Source organism: Hippocampus bargibanti, linkage group LG05 (genome assembly GCF_051943395.1).
Source record: "Hippocampus bargibanti isolate YZ-2025 linkage group LG05, ASM5194339v1, whole genome shotgun sequence".
NCBI lineage: Eukaryota > Metazoa > Chordata > Actinopteri > Syngnathiformes > Syngnathidae > Hippocampus > Hippocampus bargibanti.
In genome coordinates this window covers 15,303,658-15,327,500 of record NC_142738.1, presented here as the reverse complement: position 1 = coordinate 15,327,500, position 23,843 = coordinate 15,303,658, and the positions used below count along the sequence as shown (strand labels likewise).

General features: G+C 39.3%; 1 protein-coding gene across 1 annotated transcript in view; it reads left to right on the top strand.

The window, feature by feature from the left end:
- sema3d (sema domain, immunoglobulin domain (Ig), short basic domain, secreted, (semaphorin) 3D) overlaps positions 1–23,433 on the top strand; it is a 72,326-nt gene extending 48,893 nt beyond the window's left edge. Inside the window, exons 10-19 of the mRNA XM_088996873.1 lie at positions 440–554; positions 2,556–2,625; positions 2,709–2,853; positions 3,781–4,003; positions 4,751–4,839; positions 5,115–5,156; positions 8,622–8,779; positions 10,453–10,517; positions 10,611–10,750; positions 20,359–23,433. Coding sequence (XP_088852999.1) covers positions 440–554; positions 2,556–2,625; positions 2,709–2,853; positions 3,781–4,003; positions 4,751–4,839; positions 5,115–5,156; positions 8,622–8,779; positions 10,453–10,517; positions 10,611–10,750; positions 20,359–20,778 — 1,467 coding nt within the window. The 3' untranslated portion in view covers positions 20,779–23,433. The remainder of the gene's footprint in view (positions 1–439; positions 555–2,555; positions 2,626–2,708; positions 2,854–3,780; positions 4,004–4,750; positions 4,840–5,114; positions 5,157–8,621; positions 8,780–10,452; positions 10,518–10,610; positions 10,751–20,358) is intronic.
- Positions 23,434–23,843: the final 410 nt, after the last annotated feature.

The window sequence follows — 23,843 nt, the reverse complement described above, 5'->3', positions numbered from 1 at the left end:
TCTGCATTCCTGTGGAGAGAGCTTGTAGTGTATTTATGACTTGAGATAAAGCTGCAAGGCAGGCCGGAAGGAGGTTCGTCTGGGTTACAGCCAGTGTCCCGGTTGGAACTGAAGGCCACCAGACAAATACAATTCATTACGCACAGTTTGATTTTGTAGAAACACATTTGTTGCCAAGGTTAAATTATCAGTCAGTGACCACGCCTGTTGTTTATATATATTTAAGTTCTATAATGTTGAACAAAACACTGCACTTCCTTGTTCCAGTGTTATCTGCTGGATATTATTAAATGAATGAGGATGTCAGTAGCAGAACAAAACAAACACAGCTCATCAGAGGCATTCTGGTATTTCATTAGTGTGTAAAGAGGCTGGACTGGAGTTTGTCCAGCTATCCTATTGCACTTTTGTTGTAGTGATGACAGTGGTTATGTTTCAGAATGACGTGGGTGGCCGAAGGAGTCTGACCAACAAATGGACCACCTTCCTCAAAGCTAGACTAGTGTGCTCCATACCTGGACCTGAAGGAGTGGATACGCACTTTGATGAGCTACGTATGTCAGCCAGATTATTATTATTATTATTTATTATTTTTTTGTTGCAGAAAAAAATATTTATAATGTTGTGATGATACTCTTGCTGTTTTCAAATGCATAATTCGGAAAGGGGCTCATACGCACATATTCCCATAACCCCGTGATTTTGTGAATTCCTCACAAAAAAAAGCGGATGCAGTGGATGACCGGGGGATTTATGCAGTGACGTGCGGTGAGGTTCATGGCTGGTGAGGCACTGACGTCATCACAGTCAGATTTACAAACATATGAACTCCACACAGTAGCTTATTCACCATTTGATTGGCAACAGTTAACATGTTTAGTCTAAAATGTCATGTCAGCATTCTTTATATACTGTATACAAACTGTAGCATAGAAAAAAAGAATAAAAAAATGTTATTATCGTGTTACCTTTACTTATAAATGAAGTTCATGGCATCGATAGCTTCTTTGTAGAAACCTTCCTTATCTTTCTTCAGTTTTAAAAGTCTCTGTCTCAATGGAGATCACTGCCAGTGAAGAAAGTCGTCTTTGATCAGTCCTGTTCCGACTGTATGTTTGCAGTCTTTTATGCTGAGAATGACCGCTCCACTGATGCTGTAGTAGCTGGAAAAGTGAGCACGAGCTGGAGCAACTTTGTCGCTTCAGGAATAGTTTCAAAGAGATCCTTCCTGGCCAAAAAGCTGGGAAGCTGTCCAGGAGATTTACATCCATCTCTCACCGTTTGTGAGCTATACAGTCCGGTGTTGGTCTTCCTTTAATTATTATCTCCTGCATTGATTGAAAGTCCAGTTGAGAAAAATATTTCAATTTAGATATGTAATCCACCATTCTGAAAATAAAGCCAAGCAACACGAAAACAATTACTGGATGGTTGAATTTAACTTGCTAACTGTTTACTGTAGCTTGCTGACACTAATTCTGTTATTCTCCAGCCGAGGAGTTGCAAGAAGAATCTGTAATCACCAGCGCTCCCTGTCATGAGGCAGGAGAACTGTGTGCCTTACCTAGGCACACAGTTTTGATAAATAAAATAAAATAAACACTGTAGTACAGTGTTTATAATGTGCAGTGACTGTACACTATATACACCAGCTAAACTGTAGAAATTTAGTTCATATACTAAAAGCTTTTGAACATTTTAATAGCGATATGCAGAGGAACAACAATGCGGTCTCACTGCAGAGCAAGCCAGCACAGTTAGCATAGTCATTGCGCAAGCCATGGTGAGGCTCAGCCGGCTGGTGCCTCACTGCTTGTCTCTACTTAGTATTAGAACGGTAAATGTGAAAATTCAGCGATTTTGAAAAAAAAATAAAAAAATGGTGAAGTTAAATGGAAAAGAAGAACGTTAAAGTACAAATCACTAAATACATATAACTGTTTAATTTATTTTGTCATTTGATATTTCCATGATGACAGGTGAGGCACAGCCTCACCTGCCTCCCCTGACTGCACGTCACTGGATTTATGTACCCCTAGAGTAGACGCGGTACATTTTCACTTGGATAGATCTTGCGAATGTTGCGGCGTCCCAAAAGGCAAATCAGAGTAAACATATAGTCAATTATTATTATTTTACTCCAGTGGAAAACGTCCATTTCCATTCTTCATCTTGATACTAATATGTTTGGTAAATATGGATTTTTTGGTTTGTTTTCAACACTTTTTTCCTGCCCCTAATGGACTCTTTGAAATGTTATAAAAACATTTAACAAATGCAAATCATTGGCAGCCTTTAATTCACTGGAAACTTATTTGCATTCTTCTTAGAGCAATAAAAGCCATTCAGATTGTGCAAACTGCATGGGGGCTAATTTATTGTTTTCTAATCTAATATTGTGCCGAAGGGGGAAAACGGCTATGAAAACAGTACATTTAGGGAAACCGTTGGTCTTCAATATAAATAAGAACAAGGTTACTCAAAGTAAATACTGTCCCTGTACCTATCTATCCTTCTTGGGTGAATTTGCAATAAAAGAAAACTCTCTTTTTTAGAGGACATTTTTATGCTTCCTACCAGGGATCCAAAAAACCCAAAGATGTATGCAGTCTTTACCACCTCCAGGTTTGTTCTTTTGTTATCTCTGCCATATCATTTATTGGTCTTATTTTTGATACTTGAACCTCTTGTTGTGATTCGGCCTTCAGCTCTGTTTTTCGAGGCTCGGCTGTATGCGTGTACAGCATGGCGGACATCAGGGCCGTCTTCAATGGGCCCTACGCTCACAAGGAAGGTGCAGACCACCGCTGGGTCGAGTACGATGGAAGAATACCATACCCGCGTCCTGGAACGGTGCGTTGGTCTACACAAGGAGTACAATTAAAGGGACGGTGGTTATAGCGGACAGCTTGTCATGTTATAAGATTTCAGAGTGCATGAAAGGGTTAATAAATGTTTTTGTACATTCATTTGAATATTATTTCAATCATCTATCTAATTCTTTCCTCATGATAATCAATTTTATTGCTTAACATATAATATCTTAGCTCATTGGTTAATTTGTGTAAAATACTCTTTAATTGTGTAATGTTTTGCTTGTTGCTATTCATATATTTTACTAAAATGTACTTTTTACCTCAATGATATTTGTATATATCATTGAGGACAGATAAAGTATATCATCAATATATATATGTATATATCTATATCTATATATATCATCGATCTATCTATCTATCTATCTATCTATCTATCTATCTATCTATCTATCTATCTATCTATCTATCTATCTATCTATCTATCTATCTGTCTGTCTGTCTGTCTGTCTGTCTGTCTGTCTGTCTGTCTATCTAGTCGGATTAACAAAAGCATAAAATGTGCATGCACGATAAACTGCATTTCTAATTTGTGTTAGCGTTTTTTATGTCATTTTAAAAAATCTACAGCATGCTACAATATTTTTACAGTAATTGCAATCATTTAGAATCATTTATAAAGGCAGCTATTATCCAAGGGTGACAGGTATGATTCAACACTCAGGCTTTTTACCATTCACCATTCACTATATGTCATTACTATATGACATATAGTAATGCCAGTACATATAGTATATGTACTAATGGCATTTATGGCGCGCCATATTTAATATGGCCTTCAGAGAGAGACAGACACCTGTCAGCTCTTCTGCTTCTCTTTTTTTAACTATTACTATACGTATTTGCAATTTACTGCAATACGTGACCGTGTTCAATGCGTATTTTACTGTGCATTATTTTCCAGTGTCCCAGTAAAACATACGACCCTCGCATCAAGACCACCAAAGACTTCCCAGACGAGGTGGTCAGCTTCATCCGATACCATCCTCTGATGTTCCGCTCCGCCTATCCACTCAGCGGCCGCCCTGTGTTCACTCGAATCCGAGTGGACTACACCTTGACCCAGGTTGTAGTGGACAAAGTTTTAGCCGAGGACGGCCAGTATGAGGTTCTCTTCTTGGGGACAGGTGAGCGAGTGCGTTTGTGTGTCACTGGTGCGTGTAGCTAAAAGTGACCACCAGGGGGGACTGCAACACCAATAGAGCGTCATCTGTGTTTTTAACTTGAAAACGGGGTTTTGGAAGCATTTTATTCAATGTTAATAGTGCAATCATAATTCTCAAACACTTTACTCCAGTTAGTGCCTAAAAGGAACACCTTCAAACAATAAAAGCAAATGCATTGCTTTGAAAATGTTAAACGTCACTTCATTGTTCTCAGACATTTATAAGGAAATTGAGTAGCTTGAAGGTTTTGAAATGTATTTGAAAACAAATAGATATTGTTTATCAGGCTGGCAGTGGTGAGCACGCTGACTTCATAGTACAGAGGTTGTGAGATCAAATCTCGTTCTGGCCTCCCTGTGTGGAGTTTGCTTGTTCTCCCGGGGTCCGTGTGGGTTTTCTCCGGGTCCTCCGGTTTCCCCCATGTTCCAAAAACGTGCAGGGCAGGCTGATTGAGCACTCCAATTTGTCCCTAGGTGTGAGTGTGAGAGCGGATCGTTGTTTGTCTCTGTGTGCCCTGTGATTGGCTGGCAACAATTCAGGGTGTCCCCCTCGAAGTGCCCGAGGACAGCTGGGATAGACTCCAGAACCCCCTAGTGATGGATTAAACTTGAATTTTGAACAAAATGCTTGAAATACTTATCCTTACACACCTTTTCACAATCAAAATGTACGAGCGTTTGACTTTTACTGTGTGTCTTTGTTTGACAGATGTTGGCACAGTTTTAAAGGTGGTGACCATCACCAGAGACCAGTGGTCCACAGAGGAAATTGTGCTTGAAGAGCTTCAAGTGTTCCAGGTTGGACTGCACACGCACGCACGCACGCACACACACACACACGCACGCACGCACGCACGCACGCACGCACACACACACACACACACACACACACACACACACACACACACACACACACACAAACGCACAAATTCAAGTTATTTTGTGAACCACTTGACATTACTACACCAGCTGTTGTACAGATGTGCAGTGACAAAGCATGGAACATTCTCAATTTCTTTCGAAAGTGGTCCAAAAAGGAATGTTTACGATGATATAATTTATTTTGTTTTCAGGTTCCAACTCCAATTCTCAGTGTTGAGATTTCTTCAAAGCAGGTTAGACAATAATCAATTACTGCTGATGTAATTGGGGTAAAAGTGTGATGAGTGGGTGGTGGGGCTTCATGGATTGGCTGGTGGGTAGCTCTCAATTATCCCCTCTGCATTGCATTCTCAACACATCTAATCAATCCCCAGCGCAAATTTTGGATGAAGTTAATGTCTCGCCTACATTATGTGTATTTCCCTTTGACGATGGACCCAAAAAGGGGGGTAGTGGTTTACTTATCCAAATAATTGAGCTGCATTTACATGTATTTTGGCCATTCATATCCTGTAAAAACAACTGATCAGTTGTGTTGAGGCTTACGGCCTGCAATTTTTGACAAGGTCGCACGTTACTCTTGACAAAAAAGCAGTTAAGCCATGCTGTCTGATGTTATATCTTCGTTGGTTTCTAGATCTTCAGAAAAAAACTATTTTGAACTATGATGGGAACATTTCTTTTTGTAATAGTTCATGTATTAATATATTTCAATTCCAGGCGTCAAAATGTTTCCCGTTCTGCCAATTCACATGAGTGAATGTATGACATAAATAATTAACTCCCCATTAACCCATTCACTACCAGACACTCCAGTGTCAGGGTTTTTTTCACTCGAATTCCAGGACCCACAGAATATTGCGTTTTAGGACCACATAAACATTTAATGCAGCGTAAGAAACTTTAGACTCTCTTCTTTCATTAGAAAAAAAGTTATTTCCTAAATTATATGGGTCTTGAGCAGTGGTTCTTAACCTGGGTTCGATCGAACCCTAGGGGTTCGGTGAGTCGGTCTCAGGGGTTCGGTGGATCCTCCGCCACAGAGGTCCACCCCTCAATCTAGACTGCAGTTCGTAGGCACAGTCATTGGAAGAAGGGTTCGGTGAATGAGCGTATGAAACTGGTGGGGTTCGGTGGCTCCAACAAAATTAAGATCCACTGGTCTGGAGTTATATGAGCTTCAAATGAGGGCAGCTGTCCAAAATACAATGCAATAAATACATTTTGGTTTAAATAGCGCTTTAACAACAGCTGAAGCTGGAACAAACCGATTCCATGTAAAACAAGGGAAATACCTCCCCCTTGTGGAAGGGAAAAACATTGCCAGATGTCAGCCCAGTGCTTTATCGGCAGAAAAAAAAGAAACCCGAACTAATTTGGGAATGGCGCTATACGTCATATTTTCAATTCCCGAATACATTCGTGAATGGTAGTGAATGAGTTAAAATAGTGCATTAAATATGTTCATATTTAAACTGACTATTCTTTCTTGTATTCTTGTCGGACACAAGGCCATGTGCTACACAAAAATCATCAAAAATTCCAAACCATTTTATGGATCACCCTTAGTACGTGTAAAACATTGCTAAAAACTAAACAATGAAAAGATTACTGCCAGAATATCCATTGTTCCATACCGCTTATTCCTCATTAGGGTCGCGGGGGGTGCTGGAGCCTATCCCAGCTGTCTTCGGGCACGAGACGGGGGACACCCTGGATTGGTTGCCAGCCAATCGCAGGGCACACAAAGACATACAACAGTCACTCTCACACTCACACGTAGGGACAATTTGGAGTGGCCAATCTGCCTGCCATGCATGTTTTTGGAGTGTGGAAGGAAACCGGAGAACCCGGAGAAAAACCACACGGGCCCGGGGAGAACATGCAAACTCCACACAGTGAGGCTGGGCCGGGACGCGAAACGGCGGCCTCTGCACTGTAAAGCCGGTGTGCTAACCACTCGACTACCGGGCCGCCCTGCCAGAATATCAAAAATACATATTTGTCTGATTGATTTGTTTTAGTGTGTTAACTAAAATGGGACATGGTTGAAGTGGATCTTGCACCTTTCTCAAAAAAAAAGTTAGGACCAGCATGTTTTAAAACATTGATGTGAAAAGGATTGTGTGTACTGACATGTTTTGACCAATTTTTTTCAAACATCAACATTATCTGTAAATGGTAATAAAAAAGGCTTGGTGTGAGGCGATTGTAAAAACAAAGCTCAGAAGGAGAAGAAAAGAGAGTGAGATTTCTGTCATTTTGGTTTTATATGAGCTCAGGGAAAAATCTATTAAAATGGAAATTTGTTTTGGAAAAAGGCCTTTTATTTTGACACCAAACAATGTGGTGTGATTTATCTTCCTCCTCATGTGTGGAGCCTCCTGCAAGTAGAAAGTCAGTTCAGATGCTAAAGAGTGATTCACAATTGCTTGTGTTTACACAGTAAAACTTGGGAATTTATTTGGCTCTGATATTTAAAATCAACATGTCACTTAAATATGGTGGGTGGGGGGATCACTGTACTTCCATGAAGATTGAATGAAAATAGATCACGGATAAAAAATGGTGAATAAATCAATGTTTTAAAACAAACATTGCTTCGAGATTAACCGCAAATACATTGGATTTCAAACACAACCTAACTGTACTTAAGCAGTGACTCTTTCGCATCCCACATTTTAAGTATCACCCATGTAAAACGAAAGATCAAATGACAGCTGTACGCTTTTAGTTAAAAATCATAGCAGGAACCTAAGAGGTAGATGGAGGCCAAAGGCTGTTTCGGTTCAAGTTTCTTGTCAGCATACTTGAAACATTGCCATTTTTCATTGGTGGTCTGTTTGTGGGTGCAAAACAAGTTGCTCTATTTGTTTTTTTTTTCCCCTCCAACCCCCGTGGTCCTGTTTTATCTCCGCCTGAAAAAGAATCCCCTCGCCCCCCCATCAATAAGCTCGTTGAACTTCCTTCTCTTGCTCTCTGTGAGTTTTGAGTTCTCTTGGCCCCCTCACGCCTCATTATCTCAAAGGTCAGGGGTGTCACGAGACACTTCAACCCTAATCAAAGCCACCATTAATCTCTCAGAGCGTTATGACCCGCACGTGTCTCAGGAGGTGAGGGTTCCGGAGGGGTGTGGGGTTGGTGATTTCGCTGAGGCATCTCCTTACCTCAAGACAAGTTTTAACAAATACTACACAACATAATAACTTGACAAGTTCAAATATATCAGCTTCTGAGAAATTTTTCACCGCTGTGTTGCGTGTCTGGTGAGAGAAAAACCTGTTTTCTCATTAAGCTTCTGAGGAGCCACAAGTACTTTCACGCTATGTAATACAGATGTGGAACAGTTATCATACAATGAGATACAATTTAACCCTTTAAGGGCCGCAGTTACGACAGTGGACAGCTTATCGTGTTAACAGGTTACAGGGTGCACAAAGGGGTTTAATAGCTTCAAAATTAGATGGAAGGCTCTGGCTGCAGAAATGGAATTCAACTTAAACCTATGAACACAACAACTTTATGAAGTACCTTGGTAATTATTTAAAAAAATACTCTTCTGAACAGGAGAACAACAGTACAAGTCTGAACTTGGGAGTTTTTCCAATTGCTTTGACTTATCCACTGTGTGGCATTTTCACGACATCGTAATGTAAACGCGAATTTGTGAAATGTGTGTGTTGTGTTTGGCTATGTAGCAACAGCTGTACGTTGGGTCGAGCGAGGGTCTGGCCCAGCTCTCGCTCAGCAGATGTCACCTCTACGGCCAAGCCTGTGCAGACTGCTGCCTGGCCCGAGACCCCCACTGTGCCTGGGATGGGCACATGTGCTCCAGATACGTCCCTGCAGCTAAGAGGTGAGGACTTGATAGGATGATATTTTATTCTCAAAACAAAACAATTCTGAGGGAAATGGAATATGTAAACACCATGTATTTTTATTCACCGAATCAGGACTTGCATCAAATTAGAACTGATCTTTAGTCTACAGTTAATCAGAAGTGAACATGCCTTGGATAGGTCTTGCCACAACTGGAATGACATGAATTATCCTTGTCAATTCAAAGAAAGGAGATTGTTATCTAACTTCTTGCAAACAGTAAATCATGCAATATTGGCAGCGAAGAAGCATGGCCAAGACATTTTTTGTGGCGATGATTGAAAGGTATTTAATTTATTTTAAAATTCGTTATTCGCCAATTTGTTGGGTACTGGACATGGAATACGTAGAGGTGATCAAACATTTCAATGATCCCAAAATTACTAATGGCCTTCCAAGGCGAATTGTAACTACGATGTAGCATATGACAAATTTGTCACCCCTGATCTACAGGAAATATGATTTACAAACACAAAAGCTAAAAGGTCATCGGTTACACCTAATAAAACAAACAAACAAACAAGTTTAAAATGGGATATAGACTATTGTAAACTATGGATACCTTGATGAAAGTCATAACAATCGGTGATGTTGCTACAACTTTTTTAAGTGCCATTGCAATGGCATTTCCAAAGATGACTGCCTGTGGAAAATTCCCCCAGTCATGAATGAAGTATTTGGCGACTTTTTAATTTTTATTGACATATAATTGGGAGTTCTGTAGAATCCTCACCTTATGTGGCTCCCTATCCTGCATTTCATGTATTTTGTTTTTTTATTTATTTGTTTCCTTTCATCCCTTTGCTGCTGTGAAATGTAAATTTCTCCACTGCGAGTAATACTAATAAAGGCAAATCCAATCCAATCCAATGTTATTGGTTGACGGGAATGCTGTAATGATTTTTTTTATTTTGTGGAAAAACAATGCTCTTTGTAAGCTGATCCTGACAACATCAGCGGGTGTGTAGTCTGCAGATATATGGTGACAAAGGGCAGAAGGGGAGGGAGGGGGAGTGTGAAGAGGAAGAGGTGAGCCATATGAAAGTTGATGAAGGCCAGGAGAGCACCAAAACCATTGCTATGGTTTACCTCAGCACTGAGAAATATTCAGTCAAGCATTGGCAGTCATTCACAATTGACAATTATTTCGAAAGCTGAGTGTTACCCTGATTCATGGCCTGAATTGATTTGGAGAACAAGATCCTAACTCACATTTTTATATAATGCATCACAATAATTTCTATGTTGAAATTAATTGAAAAGTCATCAATCCAAACCTGACCCTGAAAAAAACTAAGTACCATTTCAATACTCAATACTACGATGGAAAACTCTTATTACCTGTTTCCCAAGTCTGCTCCAAAGTCCTTGTGCGTGTTTTCATTTTATTTGTCTGCTTGTTCCATTCAACACACTTCTTAAAGTACAGTATATTATTGTGTATGGTTGTTGTCTTTTTTCTCTGTCACACTTCACCTTCTTCACAAACATGCACTCCATGTTCCTGACGAGTGTATTTGTTTTATATTTTGGCATTTAGCTGCTTGACCTGTTAAAAACGGCCGAAAGTGCATCCACTCATTCCTAAGAGCAATTAATTTCACGATGCTGATTTTTTTTTGTATGATGCCCTCTTCTCGCCCCACTTAGGAGAGCCAGGCGACAGGACATCAAGCATGGAGACCCCGCCAGCCAGTGTTGGGATACAGAAGACAGTATGTAAACAATACGATTTAGAATGTCTTCCCTGTGATGTGATTTTGTTGAGTTGTATTAGGATATAACATATGGATGACCTTTTCTTTCAGGTCTTGGCATGGGTCTGGTGGAGGAGCAAATTCTCTTTGGTGTGCAGAGTAACTCAACGTTCCTCGAGTGCATCCCCAAATCGCAACAGGCCCGGATTCACTGGTTTGTTCGCAGAACTGGGTCAGAGCAGAGGGAGCAGGTCAGTCTGACATTCAAAGTTTTGACTTGCCTCTCTCTGAGGCTACTGAGAGTGTAGACCAGGGGTCGGGAACCTATGGCTCGCGAGCCATATATGGCTCTTTTGATGATTGCATATGGCTCGCCGATAAATATTACATATTATAATACATATTGTCATTTTTTTTCGTTGTTCATTTCCCGTTGGGGCTGCAGTTGGCGGAAAGCGCAATTTTGATTGGATGACACTGACCTAGAATGGCCGAAAGCGCCATGTTGATTGGATGATAGTGGCCGTCATGTTGAAACAGGTAAACGCCCCTTTAAATGAGCCCAATTTATGCACTTCAGCCTGAATGCACCGGAGCATTAGAGGAGAGAAAATGTTCTGATTCTAATTTGCAATGAAACAATACCATCGATGAAACAGTCGAATGTCAGTTGTTAACATTAGCATCAACATACTTCTGCGAGAAGTAGATTGCAGCTAGCAAGTGTGGAAGCTTATGAGCCGTGTGCAGGCTAGCTAGCAGTAACTTCGCCTCTGGACCGGCAAATTGAATTTCATTCCGATCGTTTTCCTGGATTTTTACCAAACACAAGGAACGGAAAACCATCCATGTTAACGGTGAGTACTATCACAAAGTTATTTTAAATAATACATTCTGATATTTTGTTGAAAAGTGGCCGCGCGCGTGTGTGTGCGCGCGCGCACGCGAGCGTTTGTGTGTGCGCGCGCGTGCGTGTGGCTCTCGCTGAAAAACATTTCTAAATATTTTACTTTTATGGCTCTCTTAGTCAAAAAGGTTCCCGACCCCTGGTGTAGACCTTCGTAAAACAGATTCATGCCTCGGAGCTTCCAAAAGCGTTTTCTCATTTTGGTTGAAGTTTAGTACCTGACTTATTGGTGGTTAGATTTCTGATTGCCAACTCAAATCACATTACCGCAGATCCTACAGGAAGATTAAAGGAGCGTTTTGACTCAGGACACCAATCACTTCTCAAAGGCATGAACGGAAAACTCCCAGTAGGCCGCTACCTCTTGAAAAGTAATGAAAAGTGCGAAGAGAACCCCAGGACTGGCTTAAATTGAGTCGTCAATGATTTTCAGGAGTGTCTAGGGCTTCGGAAGTCTCGAGCCGCAAGGACAGAAGAAAAGAACATGTGCAGTTTATCACGTCGTAACGGCCATTATTCGTTTGAATTGCTTTGTTATTTAGTGGCCATTAATTATCTTCTCAGCATTAAGTAGTCATTCATCAATTTGGAACTTCAGAGGACTCGTGAGATTGAGTGTATCAGAGGTGGAGAAAGTTCCAGGAAAATTTCATGTTGGAAAAGAAAAAAATACGTTCATATTCGTAAAGACTGTTTAAATGTTAAGATTGTATCATAAAATATGTTTTCTTTAGTATTTATTTAGTGTTTGTATTATTGTACTGATATTTTTAGGAACTTAGTGTGTTCAAAAGTGGTGCTACATTCATTACATATAAATATATTAGATTATATTGTAATACAGTAAAGTCTCATATTGATATCGGTTATATCGATAGTACTGCTTATTACGATACTATTTCTATGAACGCAAGGAGAAATTTTACATGCCGCAGGATCGGATATATCGATAGTCCGGTTATATCGATATTTTTTCCGACTCCCGAGAATATCGATATAACGAGACTTTACTGTATATCATATTCAATGTAATGTCCCCATATAGTTTATATTTTAAATGTATTTATTATTAATTGTCAATACATACAGTATAATGTACAATATATTATACATTGTTCATAATTTATTGTTATGTATTGCAAGATATTGCAAAATATACAAATGATTGCATCTTTTCATAATTGCAATATATTTAAAAATAATGTGTAAAACTGTATATGCATTTACAAAGTGCAAAATATATGTAATTTTATATTTTTTAATTACCACAATCATGTATTACAGTTTATATTAGACAATATATTTAGTGTTATGTACAAAGATATATGACCAATATATGATAAAATGTATATATACATGTGTAATATTATATGGAAATATTACAACTACATACACATAGATGCTTAATATATACTAAAAATATATGGAGATATTTTAAACACAGACAATTGGGTATATCAAAAGGCACATTTTTTAACATCTCAAAAACAAATTCTGACAAGCCTGTGGTAGAAGGGTAAATATTTTCAGTGCAATATTAATTACTGAAAATTCTTAATCGAGGTAAACACCCATCACAAAACAAATGAGTGGACAACTAACATGACAACATAAATACTGTAGCTGAGTTTTGATTGACATGTCCAAACTGTGTAGATTGAGGAGATTCCACACAGTGACGTGCAGGCAGGGGAGGCAGGTGAGGCCGTGCCTCACCTGTCATAATGGAAATATCAAATGAAAAAATACATTAAACAGTTCTATTTGTTTAGTGATTCGTACTTTAAAGTTCTTTTCAATTTAACTTCACCATTTTTGTTTTTTTTCAAAATCGCAGAATTTTCACATTTACCGTTCGCACACTAAATAGAGACGAGCGGTGAGGCAGCAGCTGGCTGAGCCTCACCATGGATTGCGCAATGACTATGCTAACTGTGCTGGCTTGCTCTGCCGTGAGACTGCATTGCTGTCCCTCTGCATATCACTATTAAAGTGTTCAAAAACCTTTAGTATATGAACAAAATTTCTACACTTTAGCTGGTGTATATAATGTACTGTGTCACTGCACATTATAAACACCTTACAACAGTGTTTATTTTATTTTTATCAAAACTGTGTGCATCGGTGAGGCACAGAGTTCTACTGCCTCATGAGAGGGGGCACTGGTGATTCCAGAGATTCTTCTTGCGACTCCTCGGCTGCAGAATAGAATTAGTGACGACAAGCTACAGTAAACAGTGAGCAAGTTAAGTGCAACCATTCAGTCATTTTTTCGTGTTGCTTCGCCTTATTTTCAGAATGGAGGATTACATATCTAAATTGAAAGAATTTTCTAAACTGGACTTTCAATCGTAGCAGGAGATAATTAAAGGAAGACCGACACCGGACTGTATAGCTCACAAACGGTGAGGGATGGATGTAAATCTCCTGGACAGCTTCTCAGCTTTTTGACCCAGAAGGATCTCATTCAAACTATTCCTAAGGCGACAAAGTTGCTCCAGCTCGTGCTCACTGTTTTGGCTACTACAGCATCAGTGGAGCGGTCATTCTCAGCACTGAAAAGACTGAAAACATACAGTCGGAACAGGACTGATCAAGGACGACTTTCTTCACTGGCAGTGATCTCCATTGAGACAGAGATTTTTAAAACTAAATAAAGATAAGGAAGGCTAACCAAGAAGTTATCGATGCCTTTCTTCAGAAGGAGTGGCGCATGGACTTCATTTATAAATAAAGGTAACACGATAATAATGTTTTTTTGTTCTTTTTTTCTATGCTACAGTTTGTATATATAAAGAATGCTGACATGACATTTTAAACAAAACACGTTAACTGTTACCAATCAAATGGTGAATAAGCTACTCTGTGGAGTTCAGATGTTTGTAAATCTGACTGTGATGACGTCAGTGCCTAACCAGCCATGAACCTCACCGCACGTCACTGAGTCGTGGTGAATAGTCATACTTCTCAAACAAAAGCCTGCCACTGCTCAGGACTGGGATCCAACTTGCTCAACCTGCCTTTGAGGTTGAACTTGTTGAGGACTTCAACGTGAAAGAGCCTCATCAGTCGCACCCGTGCCAGACCACTGGCTGTGGTATAGGTTTTTGCAGTCTCCCAGCAATGTGATTAAACAGTGACACCTTCGTTCTGATTTTCACTTGATGTAAACAGAAGCAAAATAAAATAATTAACAAGGAAACATGGAATGCCAATACAATCATTAGAATAGATGAGGGGAAAGAAAAACAAAAGCTTCAAAGAAATTCAATGCCAGTAATGTCGGATTTGATTATTAAATTTCAGAATTAACTAATATACATACATGTGGAGGTTTGATGGGTGTGCAAAGTGATGTTTCACCAGGGCCGTCACTCACAGCATCAGGTCCATCAGCTCGTTTGGTATGTTCATTGTCAACTTCTGTGTTGGTGATGTTCATGAAGACAAGTTTTCTCACCTCCATCAACAATGTGGGGATTCCTGAGAAAAAAAATAATACAAGTTTACACAAATGAAAACTATAATGGGGATATTAAATTATAACCACAAAGATCAATATCTTGTAAGAAGTTATTAAAAGCGGTCTAACAATAAAATTATATTAAGAGTAACATGTTCATGTTCATACTTATTTCCTTCTCGACTGTCATATATGATTATACAATATTCAATAATTGCACTTGACTACCATGTGGAGACGTTTAGCGTTTTCTTTGTGTAAGATCTTGATCTGACCTTCTAGATTTTTTTTTGTCAAATCCCATATTTCCTAGGTTGATGATTCTTCAGGACCAGGGCTTGAATGACTGCCCTCTCACAGTAATACCACTTCCATTTGCCTTTGAGCTCCTACCCTTGTTTTGTTTCCCGATAGATAATACAGTTTATTTTGTAATTATTATTACAGCGTGAATAATTCAATTTAGAAATGATAGATAATGTGACGAATTGAAATGACCTGAAACGAGGCTTTGCTACTGGCATTAAAATATCCTTAACCAAAGTCCAGGCATTTTCCTTTTCTCATTGTCTTCTACTGTATGTCCCCACTGAATTCTGGCACTCGTAGATCTCGCTCAGCAGCTCTCTGTGTAGCTTGTTTTTATATGAATTTAGAAGGTTATATTTAGACCTTGACTTCTTATACTGCAAAACAAATACGTAATTATATGCCAATTTTACATTGCAAAATAGTCAAATAAGGAATACAGATTTCAAGCTAAACAACCTTTCCCGCGGTACTTAATAATAAGCAACTTTTAGAAAATAAGTGAAAATCCGAGTTTGAGAGTTTAAAAGATAGACTTATCTCCAAACTGAAGAATTCCAGCCAATTCGACGTGCCATCCTTTCGCTGGATTCTTGGCTTTTGTAGTTTGACATTGAATTCGATATTTCTTGTCAGTCGCGGCCGCTTGGTCAAAGTCAATTAACCAGCTAACCGGAACGATGTTGGTTCCAACTCAATGACCTAGGGCAAACCTAGATTTTTGCATTTTCACCAAAGACAATGTGTTTATTCGAGTGTGATGATTTCACTCAAATAAATACATTTATATGAAGGTGTACGGCTCCTTTTCCGCTCCTCTACTAACCGTCATGTTCATCATAGCGCGGGCATAATATACAGCGCTGTGATTGGTTGGTTGGTTTGGAGTGACTGTTATGCGCATGCGCCGCGGATGCTAAGCATTCTGGTCAAAGGTGGATTTTATGTGATTTAGTCATTTTTCAAATCAGAGCGTGCCAACTAAAGCGAGCTTGTGACATTTCATGGCGACCAGGGTAAAACAAACATAGAAAACGGACCGAGTTCGACTGAATAGTATCCTCCAGGGTGCTGATAATATGGACATTCCAAGGAGAACAAGACATTTATCGAATGTGCTTACTTTGCAAACTGATGTTATTTGCAACAGCGGATTTAGAAAAATGTGAAACACTTACAGATTTTGTCAAACACTTTGAAACACACCATGGTAATATTCATGTGTTAGTCCAGACATGGGCAAACTACGGCCCGCGGGCCACATACGGCCCGTTAGGCTTTTTAATCAGGCCCGCCGAACTTGTCTAAATTATAGTAAAAACAGTGTCTGAAACTCATGACAAAAAGTTAGCGGACAACAGGGCAGATAACTGAAAAGTTGCCTGCCCCATTTTTCACAACCTGAAGCATAATGAGACAACTAATCACATTAAAAAAATTGTCACAAAGCATAAAGTTTTTCTAAATCAAGAATGTACCTACTACAAATGCTACCTTGCTTAATTTACGATAAATGTGCATGGCTGTAGATTTTGCTGCAGTGGTCGATTGTCATTGTGTTGCAACGTTTGCATTGCTTCCTACGAGCCACTAAGTCCCTTTCATAAGTCTCACATACACTTTACAGTCACGGTTTAATGTAAATTTACGTTTTGTAGCGTCACATATGTTGTTAGCTTCTTTTGAATCTTTCTTCTGGGCTGAGGTTCTGTGCATCTATTTTGGAAAATGACATGCAATTGCACGACTTTATAACGCTTGCAAAAGGTATTATTGACCTTGAATATTTCATTGTGTAATAATATGTTTTGAATGTTGAAAGTGATTAAATTTTTCAATAAATGTTGATTTCTTTAACTTTGCCCCTTCAATGAAAACTTATTAAAAACAGACGCAATCTTGGTAAATCACAGTGCATATGTTATTTTAATCTATTTCCATTTCCTCCTCCAAGTATCTGCGAAATAGTATGTAAACGCCATATTCCTTGAGACAAATTTATTAACTGATGAGGGATATTTTTCACATTTGAAAGACAGTTAATAAATTGGGTTGTAGTGTTCTTACTGTACTATGAGGTTTGTACACACTACATTTAAAGGACAACCGGCACCATTTTTTTGTGTTTCCCACTGACATCAGAAAAACGTTTTATAGCATCTAAAATACCCAAATCAGGCAGGCTGATATTTTTAGTTAAATGAAAAACACAAATAAAAATGACTTCAAAATGAATCTGGAAATGGCCAGTTTCAGAAGGTCCCACCCCCTTGTTCCTGACGTCACGCCAAGACGTCTTGCCTTGTTCGAGAATCAAAATAATGGCTTCAGATTCGGAGAAGATGTTTTCTTGTTACTCATCCAGTTATGAAAATGATTCAAATAGTTCTGAAGAGGAAAGCATAAATGTTTGCAATTGATTCAAGGAGTCCTCCCATATCAATTCGAGCCATCAATGACAGCAATGTAGCACCCACAAAATGCAGAAGATTGCGCCCAAGCTCCGTTGGAAATGGGTTGATTTGTCCGCTGGGAATTTGTGTCAGTGAATATCAAATACAGTAAAGTCTCGTTATATCGATATTCAAGGGAGTCCGAAAAAATATCGATATAACCGGGACTATCGATATATCCGACCCTGTTTGCATGTAATTTTCTCCGTGCGTGCATAGAAATAGTATCGATATAACCGGGACTATCGATATATCCGATATCGATATAACGAGACTTTACTGTAGTTGTCTTGGTGCAACACACAACGATTCACCATGGCGTTATTTATGTGTTTTCCTTCTAATTTTGCCATCAACACGGATCAACACGAAGTTTTCAGGTCCAATCGTGACGTCACATGGGGATCGTCATCAACTCGAAAACAAGACTTCATGAATATTCAGCGCAAGTCTTAAAACGTAAACTATAGCTGTATGCTGTGGAATCTTTGTAAAATACGCTCAGTCGAAGTCATTTGAAGTGATTTTATAAATTATGGACATAACTTGTTCAGAGTATTTCCGGCCCAAACACTCCCTCCAAATGTTCCTGGCCCGGCCCCTCTGTCAAATTTTAGAACCCAATGCGGCCCGCGAGTCAAAAAGTTTGCCCACCCCTGTGTTAGACATTAAACAATGAAAAAACACATTTCAAAACATTTATGTTAACAAATGAAACTCATGTTGAGGAAGGAGGAAGTCTATCCGACAAGCAGTTTATGTAATAAAAAAGTATGATTATGTAATGCAATATGTTGTCAAGACAGACTAGTACATCTTCTTTTCATTTCGGTGTTTCCCTTCAATGGGTCGCCACAGCGAATCAGTCTCCTCCATCTTCAAAGGTTTGACTGGCATGTTTGTTTTTGCCAAGCTTAGTACATGTGAAAAATAAATTGCCCAATTTTTATCTCAATTGCAACATTTAAAAAAAATACATTTATTGATACATACAAATATGTTGTCCATCCATATATTGAAATGTATTAGAAAATATAAATACAAAATCCCATACATGAAACTCTATTACTTCATGTATTCAATGATATCTTCCAATATATTGCAATATAGTTTTATTTTGTAAGGGATGCATACTCATATATGGACCCACAAATTTGCATACTCACTGATTCCTCCCTCTTGCCCACCTTGGCCCCACCTGCCCGACCGCCCCCGCCCCCTTTAACCATTACAACAAAACAAAAAATACTGAATCATTTTTTTATTGATTTTAGTGGATTACATTTGGTGCAATTCCTCCCATGGTGAAGTATAATGTGCCTTGGTAGTAAATAGGAATTTATGCGAGTTTGACAACTTTCAAGGCAGACTGTTATTTGGAATTGCATCTGAGTTACGGGCACCTCTGTCCTAAGTTAAGTCAAGTATACTTTTAGGGGTGAAAGTTAACTCACAGGTGCAGAGGCCATTACCATTTGTTTTTCCCCTTCACAGCAGAAAACAGAGTGTTTGCACATCGCATGCTGGCATGTGTACAAGTTCCTTTATTATTTCCTGACGCAGTGGAAATCATAACAAAGCGATTCCCACAGTCAGACATGTGTTAGACTCTAGCTGGGACACAATGGGGTGTATACGCTGCTCCTCCACATCGAGACGAGCCAAATGACATGGCTCGGTCATATTGTTAGGATGTTACTTAGACACGCCTCCCTGGTGAGGTATTCCGGGCATGTCACAATAACAAATAACACTCCACATAAGTCTGATAGGCTGTATTCAACAATGGGTCTTTTAAACCTTTACAGGCAATAACATTTTTTTCCAAAATATTTATAATATATAAACAATGTGTCATTTGTTGAAGGATGGTTTTCATCTGTTTAATAATTTCAGGGGGCCTTACAGGTTTTGATCATTCTTTAATGTCGTCCTTGGAAGATACAGTTCGGACACTCCAGGCATGGATTGATGTTAGTGCCGGTTTTAATGTTGTGTCTATTCTGCTTCCTCCTCCACATGTTTCACACAACCACAATCACTTAACTAGGTATTGTTTGCCTTCTGATGCCTTGTGGCAGAACCACAACTGACCAATCAAGTCTTGTGATCGTAAAAAGCCCGGCACAAACAATGTGTGCAGAAACAGTTCAGCGCTTACGGCTTTAGAAAGTGGAATGTTGGCTCATTACAACATATTTTACGTTTATTTGAAACAAAGCCCTTGTGGACGATTGTGAGAATCTGAGTTTTAAATGGCTGTTGCAGAGCTATAACATACTACTTCATTTTGAAGCAAATGTCTACGGGTTTTTACAGTAAAAAGGCAAGACTCATGTCTGCAGCATAATTAAGAGCAAGAATTAGAGGCCAAAAAAGGTCACAACCCCCCAATTTACAGTCACAGCAGCTGTCCCCACAACAAGCATCGTGAATAAAAATGCTTGAGTAAAGTCACATGATCTTTTATGCATGTGTTGCTGCTCTGTATGTGTTAAACAAGAGCTTGTTTGAATGTTTAAAAAAAGGTAAAATTTTTACTAATTTCTGTGAGACTCTTAATCTGTGTATCATTTGTTGATTTGTTTTTCAAAGCAAAGCAAGAAATTAAAACAAAACAAAAAACAACAAAAGGATCACTTCTATTGTCATTCCGCGTTCCCCAAACCAAATTGATACAATAAACCATGGCTTTTCTTGCAATTTTGATCTGTCTTTTTCTCACAGGTCAGGCCGGATGACCGTGTGATTCAAACGGACCGAGGCCTACTGATTCGTTCCGCGCACATGTCAGACATTGGCGTATACGAGTGCGAAGCTCAGGAGCACAGTCACTTTGCCCACACACTTCGCCGGCTCACGCTGCAGCTCCTCCCACAAGACCAACTGGACCTCAAAACCAAGGCTAGTGAGGATCTGATGACGGAACTACAGCATGGCCGCCGTTTCAAAGACTACTTGAGGCTCATGAGCTCCCCTGTTGGCTCCCTGGAAGAGTACTGCGACTCTCTTTGGCTTGAGAAGAAGCCATTGAAGGCCCGCGGTCGAACCTTGGGAGTCGGCAAGTGGAAGCACATGCAGGATATAAAGAAGAGTAGAAATAGGAGGCACCACAGAGAGAAAGAAAGAAAGAAAGACAAACTGTAGTGCACGGTGAACAATGGAGAAGTCTGTTGAAATGGCAGGACACATCAGTCGATGGGAAAATAAATGAAAACATCTACAGAATGTTTAGCTGGCAGTTTTTCATACTCTATTTTCAAAGCTCTGAAGTCAAATATTCTTAAAATCAGAGTCAGACCAACTGATCATGCAATCAAATGTGGAGATTCCCCAAAATTGGTACTTAAGTTAGAACAGTTATCATTTCATTTCGAGGGCAACCTTCTACAAAACAAACTATGCTTCATTGTACTAAATTCATCCTGTCTACTTGATAACTAATGTTAAGCAGATTCCTTACTTACAGACAGTGTATTGTAGGTGTTCAAATACCTGACATGTTTCGGCGACTACTTCCGCCTTCGTCAGAGTGTCACGGATGTTGCTGTGACGCGCCATTTTCAGCTGGTGTTGCTATGAGGGCGTGACCTACCTGTCAGAACTGACAGGCAAGCCACGCCCCCCGCTGTCCGCTCGTCCCTCCAGGATGCTGCTCCAGGTAGTAGAGAGCATGTAAGCTCCCTCATCCCTGTTGATGGTCCTTGGTCCTCGCTTTCGGATTTCAATGGCCTCCCTGATCCAGCGCTGATGTTTGTTGTCTTCGGTGCGGATGACTCTGGCCTTCTCCCAGTCCATGATGTGGTTCTCTCTTTTGCAGTGGTCCGTGATGGCTAATTTATGGTGCTCCTGTTGTGCTTGTTCTTTTATTGCTCTTGTTTGGATTGTTGCCGTCTCCTTCTCGCACTCGTTCTTGTGCTCTTTTTTTCTTGTAATGAAACTCCTTCCTGTCTCCCCGATGTATGCTTTATTGCATGACTTGCATGGGATTTCATATATGTCAGGTATTTGAACACCTACAATACACTGTCTGTAAGTAAGGAATCTGCTTAACAAAAACAAAACTATGCTTCATGCTTTGAATAGGATCTGAAATAGCACCATTCTGTGAACACTCCTATGAGCCAGGAGCAGGTGTCCGTTTCTGCCAGAATTCCTTTCTGACTGTGTGAACACAGCCCAAAATCGCTTGTTCAGTTGGAGGAGTTATCATTTGAGCAGCGAGACAACTTTGTAGAAAATGGCGTACTGTTCTGTTGCATCCTTTGAATGGAGTAAAAAAATAGCACCATATGTTGGACAGAGTTGAATGCAAGTACAGAAACGCTGCGGTTAAAGACACATTCTATCAACAATTGAGCATAACAAACCATCGCACAATTAACCATACCGAACACCATCTTGCTCAAACTGAACCACCACGCCTCTGCTGGTCATTGGATAGCAGTGCAAGTTTATTTTGCTTCCTCTGTGAGAGAAAATCAAAATCACAGCTAACAATTTCTTCATCTATTGCTTCGCCCATCACTTTTTTTTTGCCCTGAGATTTCAAACCACTGTCAAATCCGTCATCATGAAAAAACAGTTTCCTATTGGAGATAAAAATGCATTCAAGTTGAATGACTCTAAATATTTCTATCACTTACAGGTGCAGCTCAGTACAATGACCCTCCACCACTCTGCAGGGAATAGAGATTGTCAGCGGATAATTGAAATTGACACAAACATAAGTGGGATTGCCAAAAGATGGTAAAACACAGCCTGACAAAATTAAGTTCCTCTCTTCATTTCAACTGAGGTGCTGGAGAGAGATATTTATTATATATTATAGGCTAAGGCCTGAGAACAATAACGATAATTGTCAAGTCAACAAATCACGGCAGAAAATGAGCAAATAGTAGAATTTGCTAGTGGAGAATGATGACTGTTGGGGTTCAGTGTAAATTAGAATAATATTGATAAATTCATTTATTCTGGTATTTTCATTCAAACATCCTTTTCACGGGATCGATTCCATCCTAACCTCTGTTTTAAAAATATCGTTCATATTTCCAGAGGGTCTTTTAGTTGTCAGCTATAAATATAAACATACATTTTCAACAATAGTGTGAACTACTCCACTTGTAAATCATATTTCATGTATCAGTCTTTTTTTTTCAATTTTAAATTTTTTAGGAATACTTTGTTATGCTTGTACAATATTCTAATTCCTTGAGATGCACTTGTGCCACATGTCCAACATAGTTTAAGTAGTTCTTTTATAATAAACCCGTACACTGTAATGTGAAGGGCAGCCAATATTATATTTTTGTACTTTCAGACCTTTTTGTTTTTTCTTGAAACTATTTAAATAAACATGTCTTGCGTGCCTAAAACCTGAACATCCCTGTTGTCTGTAAATAAATCTAAGAGCTGTACACTTTCTAGTACTGAGTGACTTGAGATTTTGTGTGTTGGCATTCATCCACATGTTTCATTTTAGCAATACATCGGGGATGATTCAGGACCAGCTGCTCTCTTGTTTACTCAGAATAAAACATAAAACAGATTAAAAAAAGGTACAGAAAGCTTTCTGTGTATGTAAAAGCATGTGATCACACTTGAGGCTACCTAGAATAAATTGACAAGCATCTTCACATGTTAAAATGTGACGCAAACCTCAAATAGTGTGACGTGTATTAATTACTAAAAGTTATTTGGATGATAAAAAAAACTCAAGGCCTTCCTTCTGTGTGTATTAAAAAAGAAAGCAAACGTATACTTGACTTCATCACGCAAAAAATAAATACATAAAAAAAAGAATATGTCCACAGTTCTCCACAGTGATTGTTTGTAGTCTTGTGCTGAATATTTTACACACTTCCTCCTCCTGAGTCGTTGTTTATTTATCAACGGGCTTGGAAATGAAAATTGTATCCAGCAAAAACAGAAACCACTCCTGAAGACAATGTCCTCATTCCTCTGTAATTATTTTGTAATTTTTTTGAAAAGAGCGCTGCTCAGACAGAAACTGCAGGAAAGGAAAGTGTGGATGAAATGCAGTCATTTGATGTGATTGCGGTAATGAGCGTGTTGGACTGACCAATACCCCCGTTGAGGGTTTCCACGACACTCACACGGAGATGGAGGCGTCTTGCAATCTCCTGAATCCTTCCTGCTTGGCTTCAAGCTACTAACAGTTGAATTGCAAAATTGCAAACCATGGTAATGAT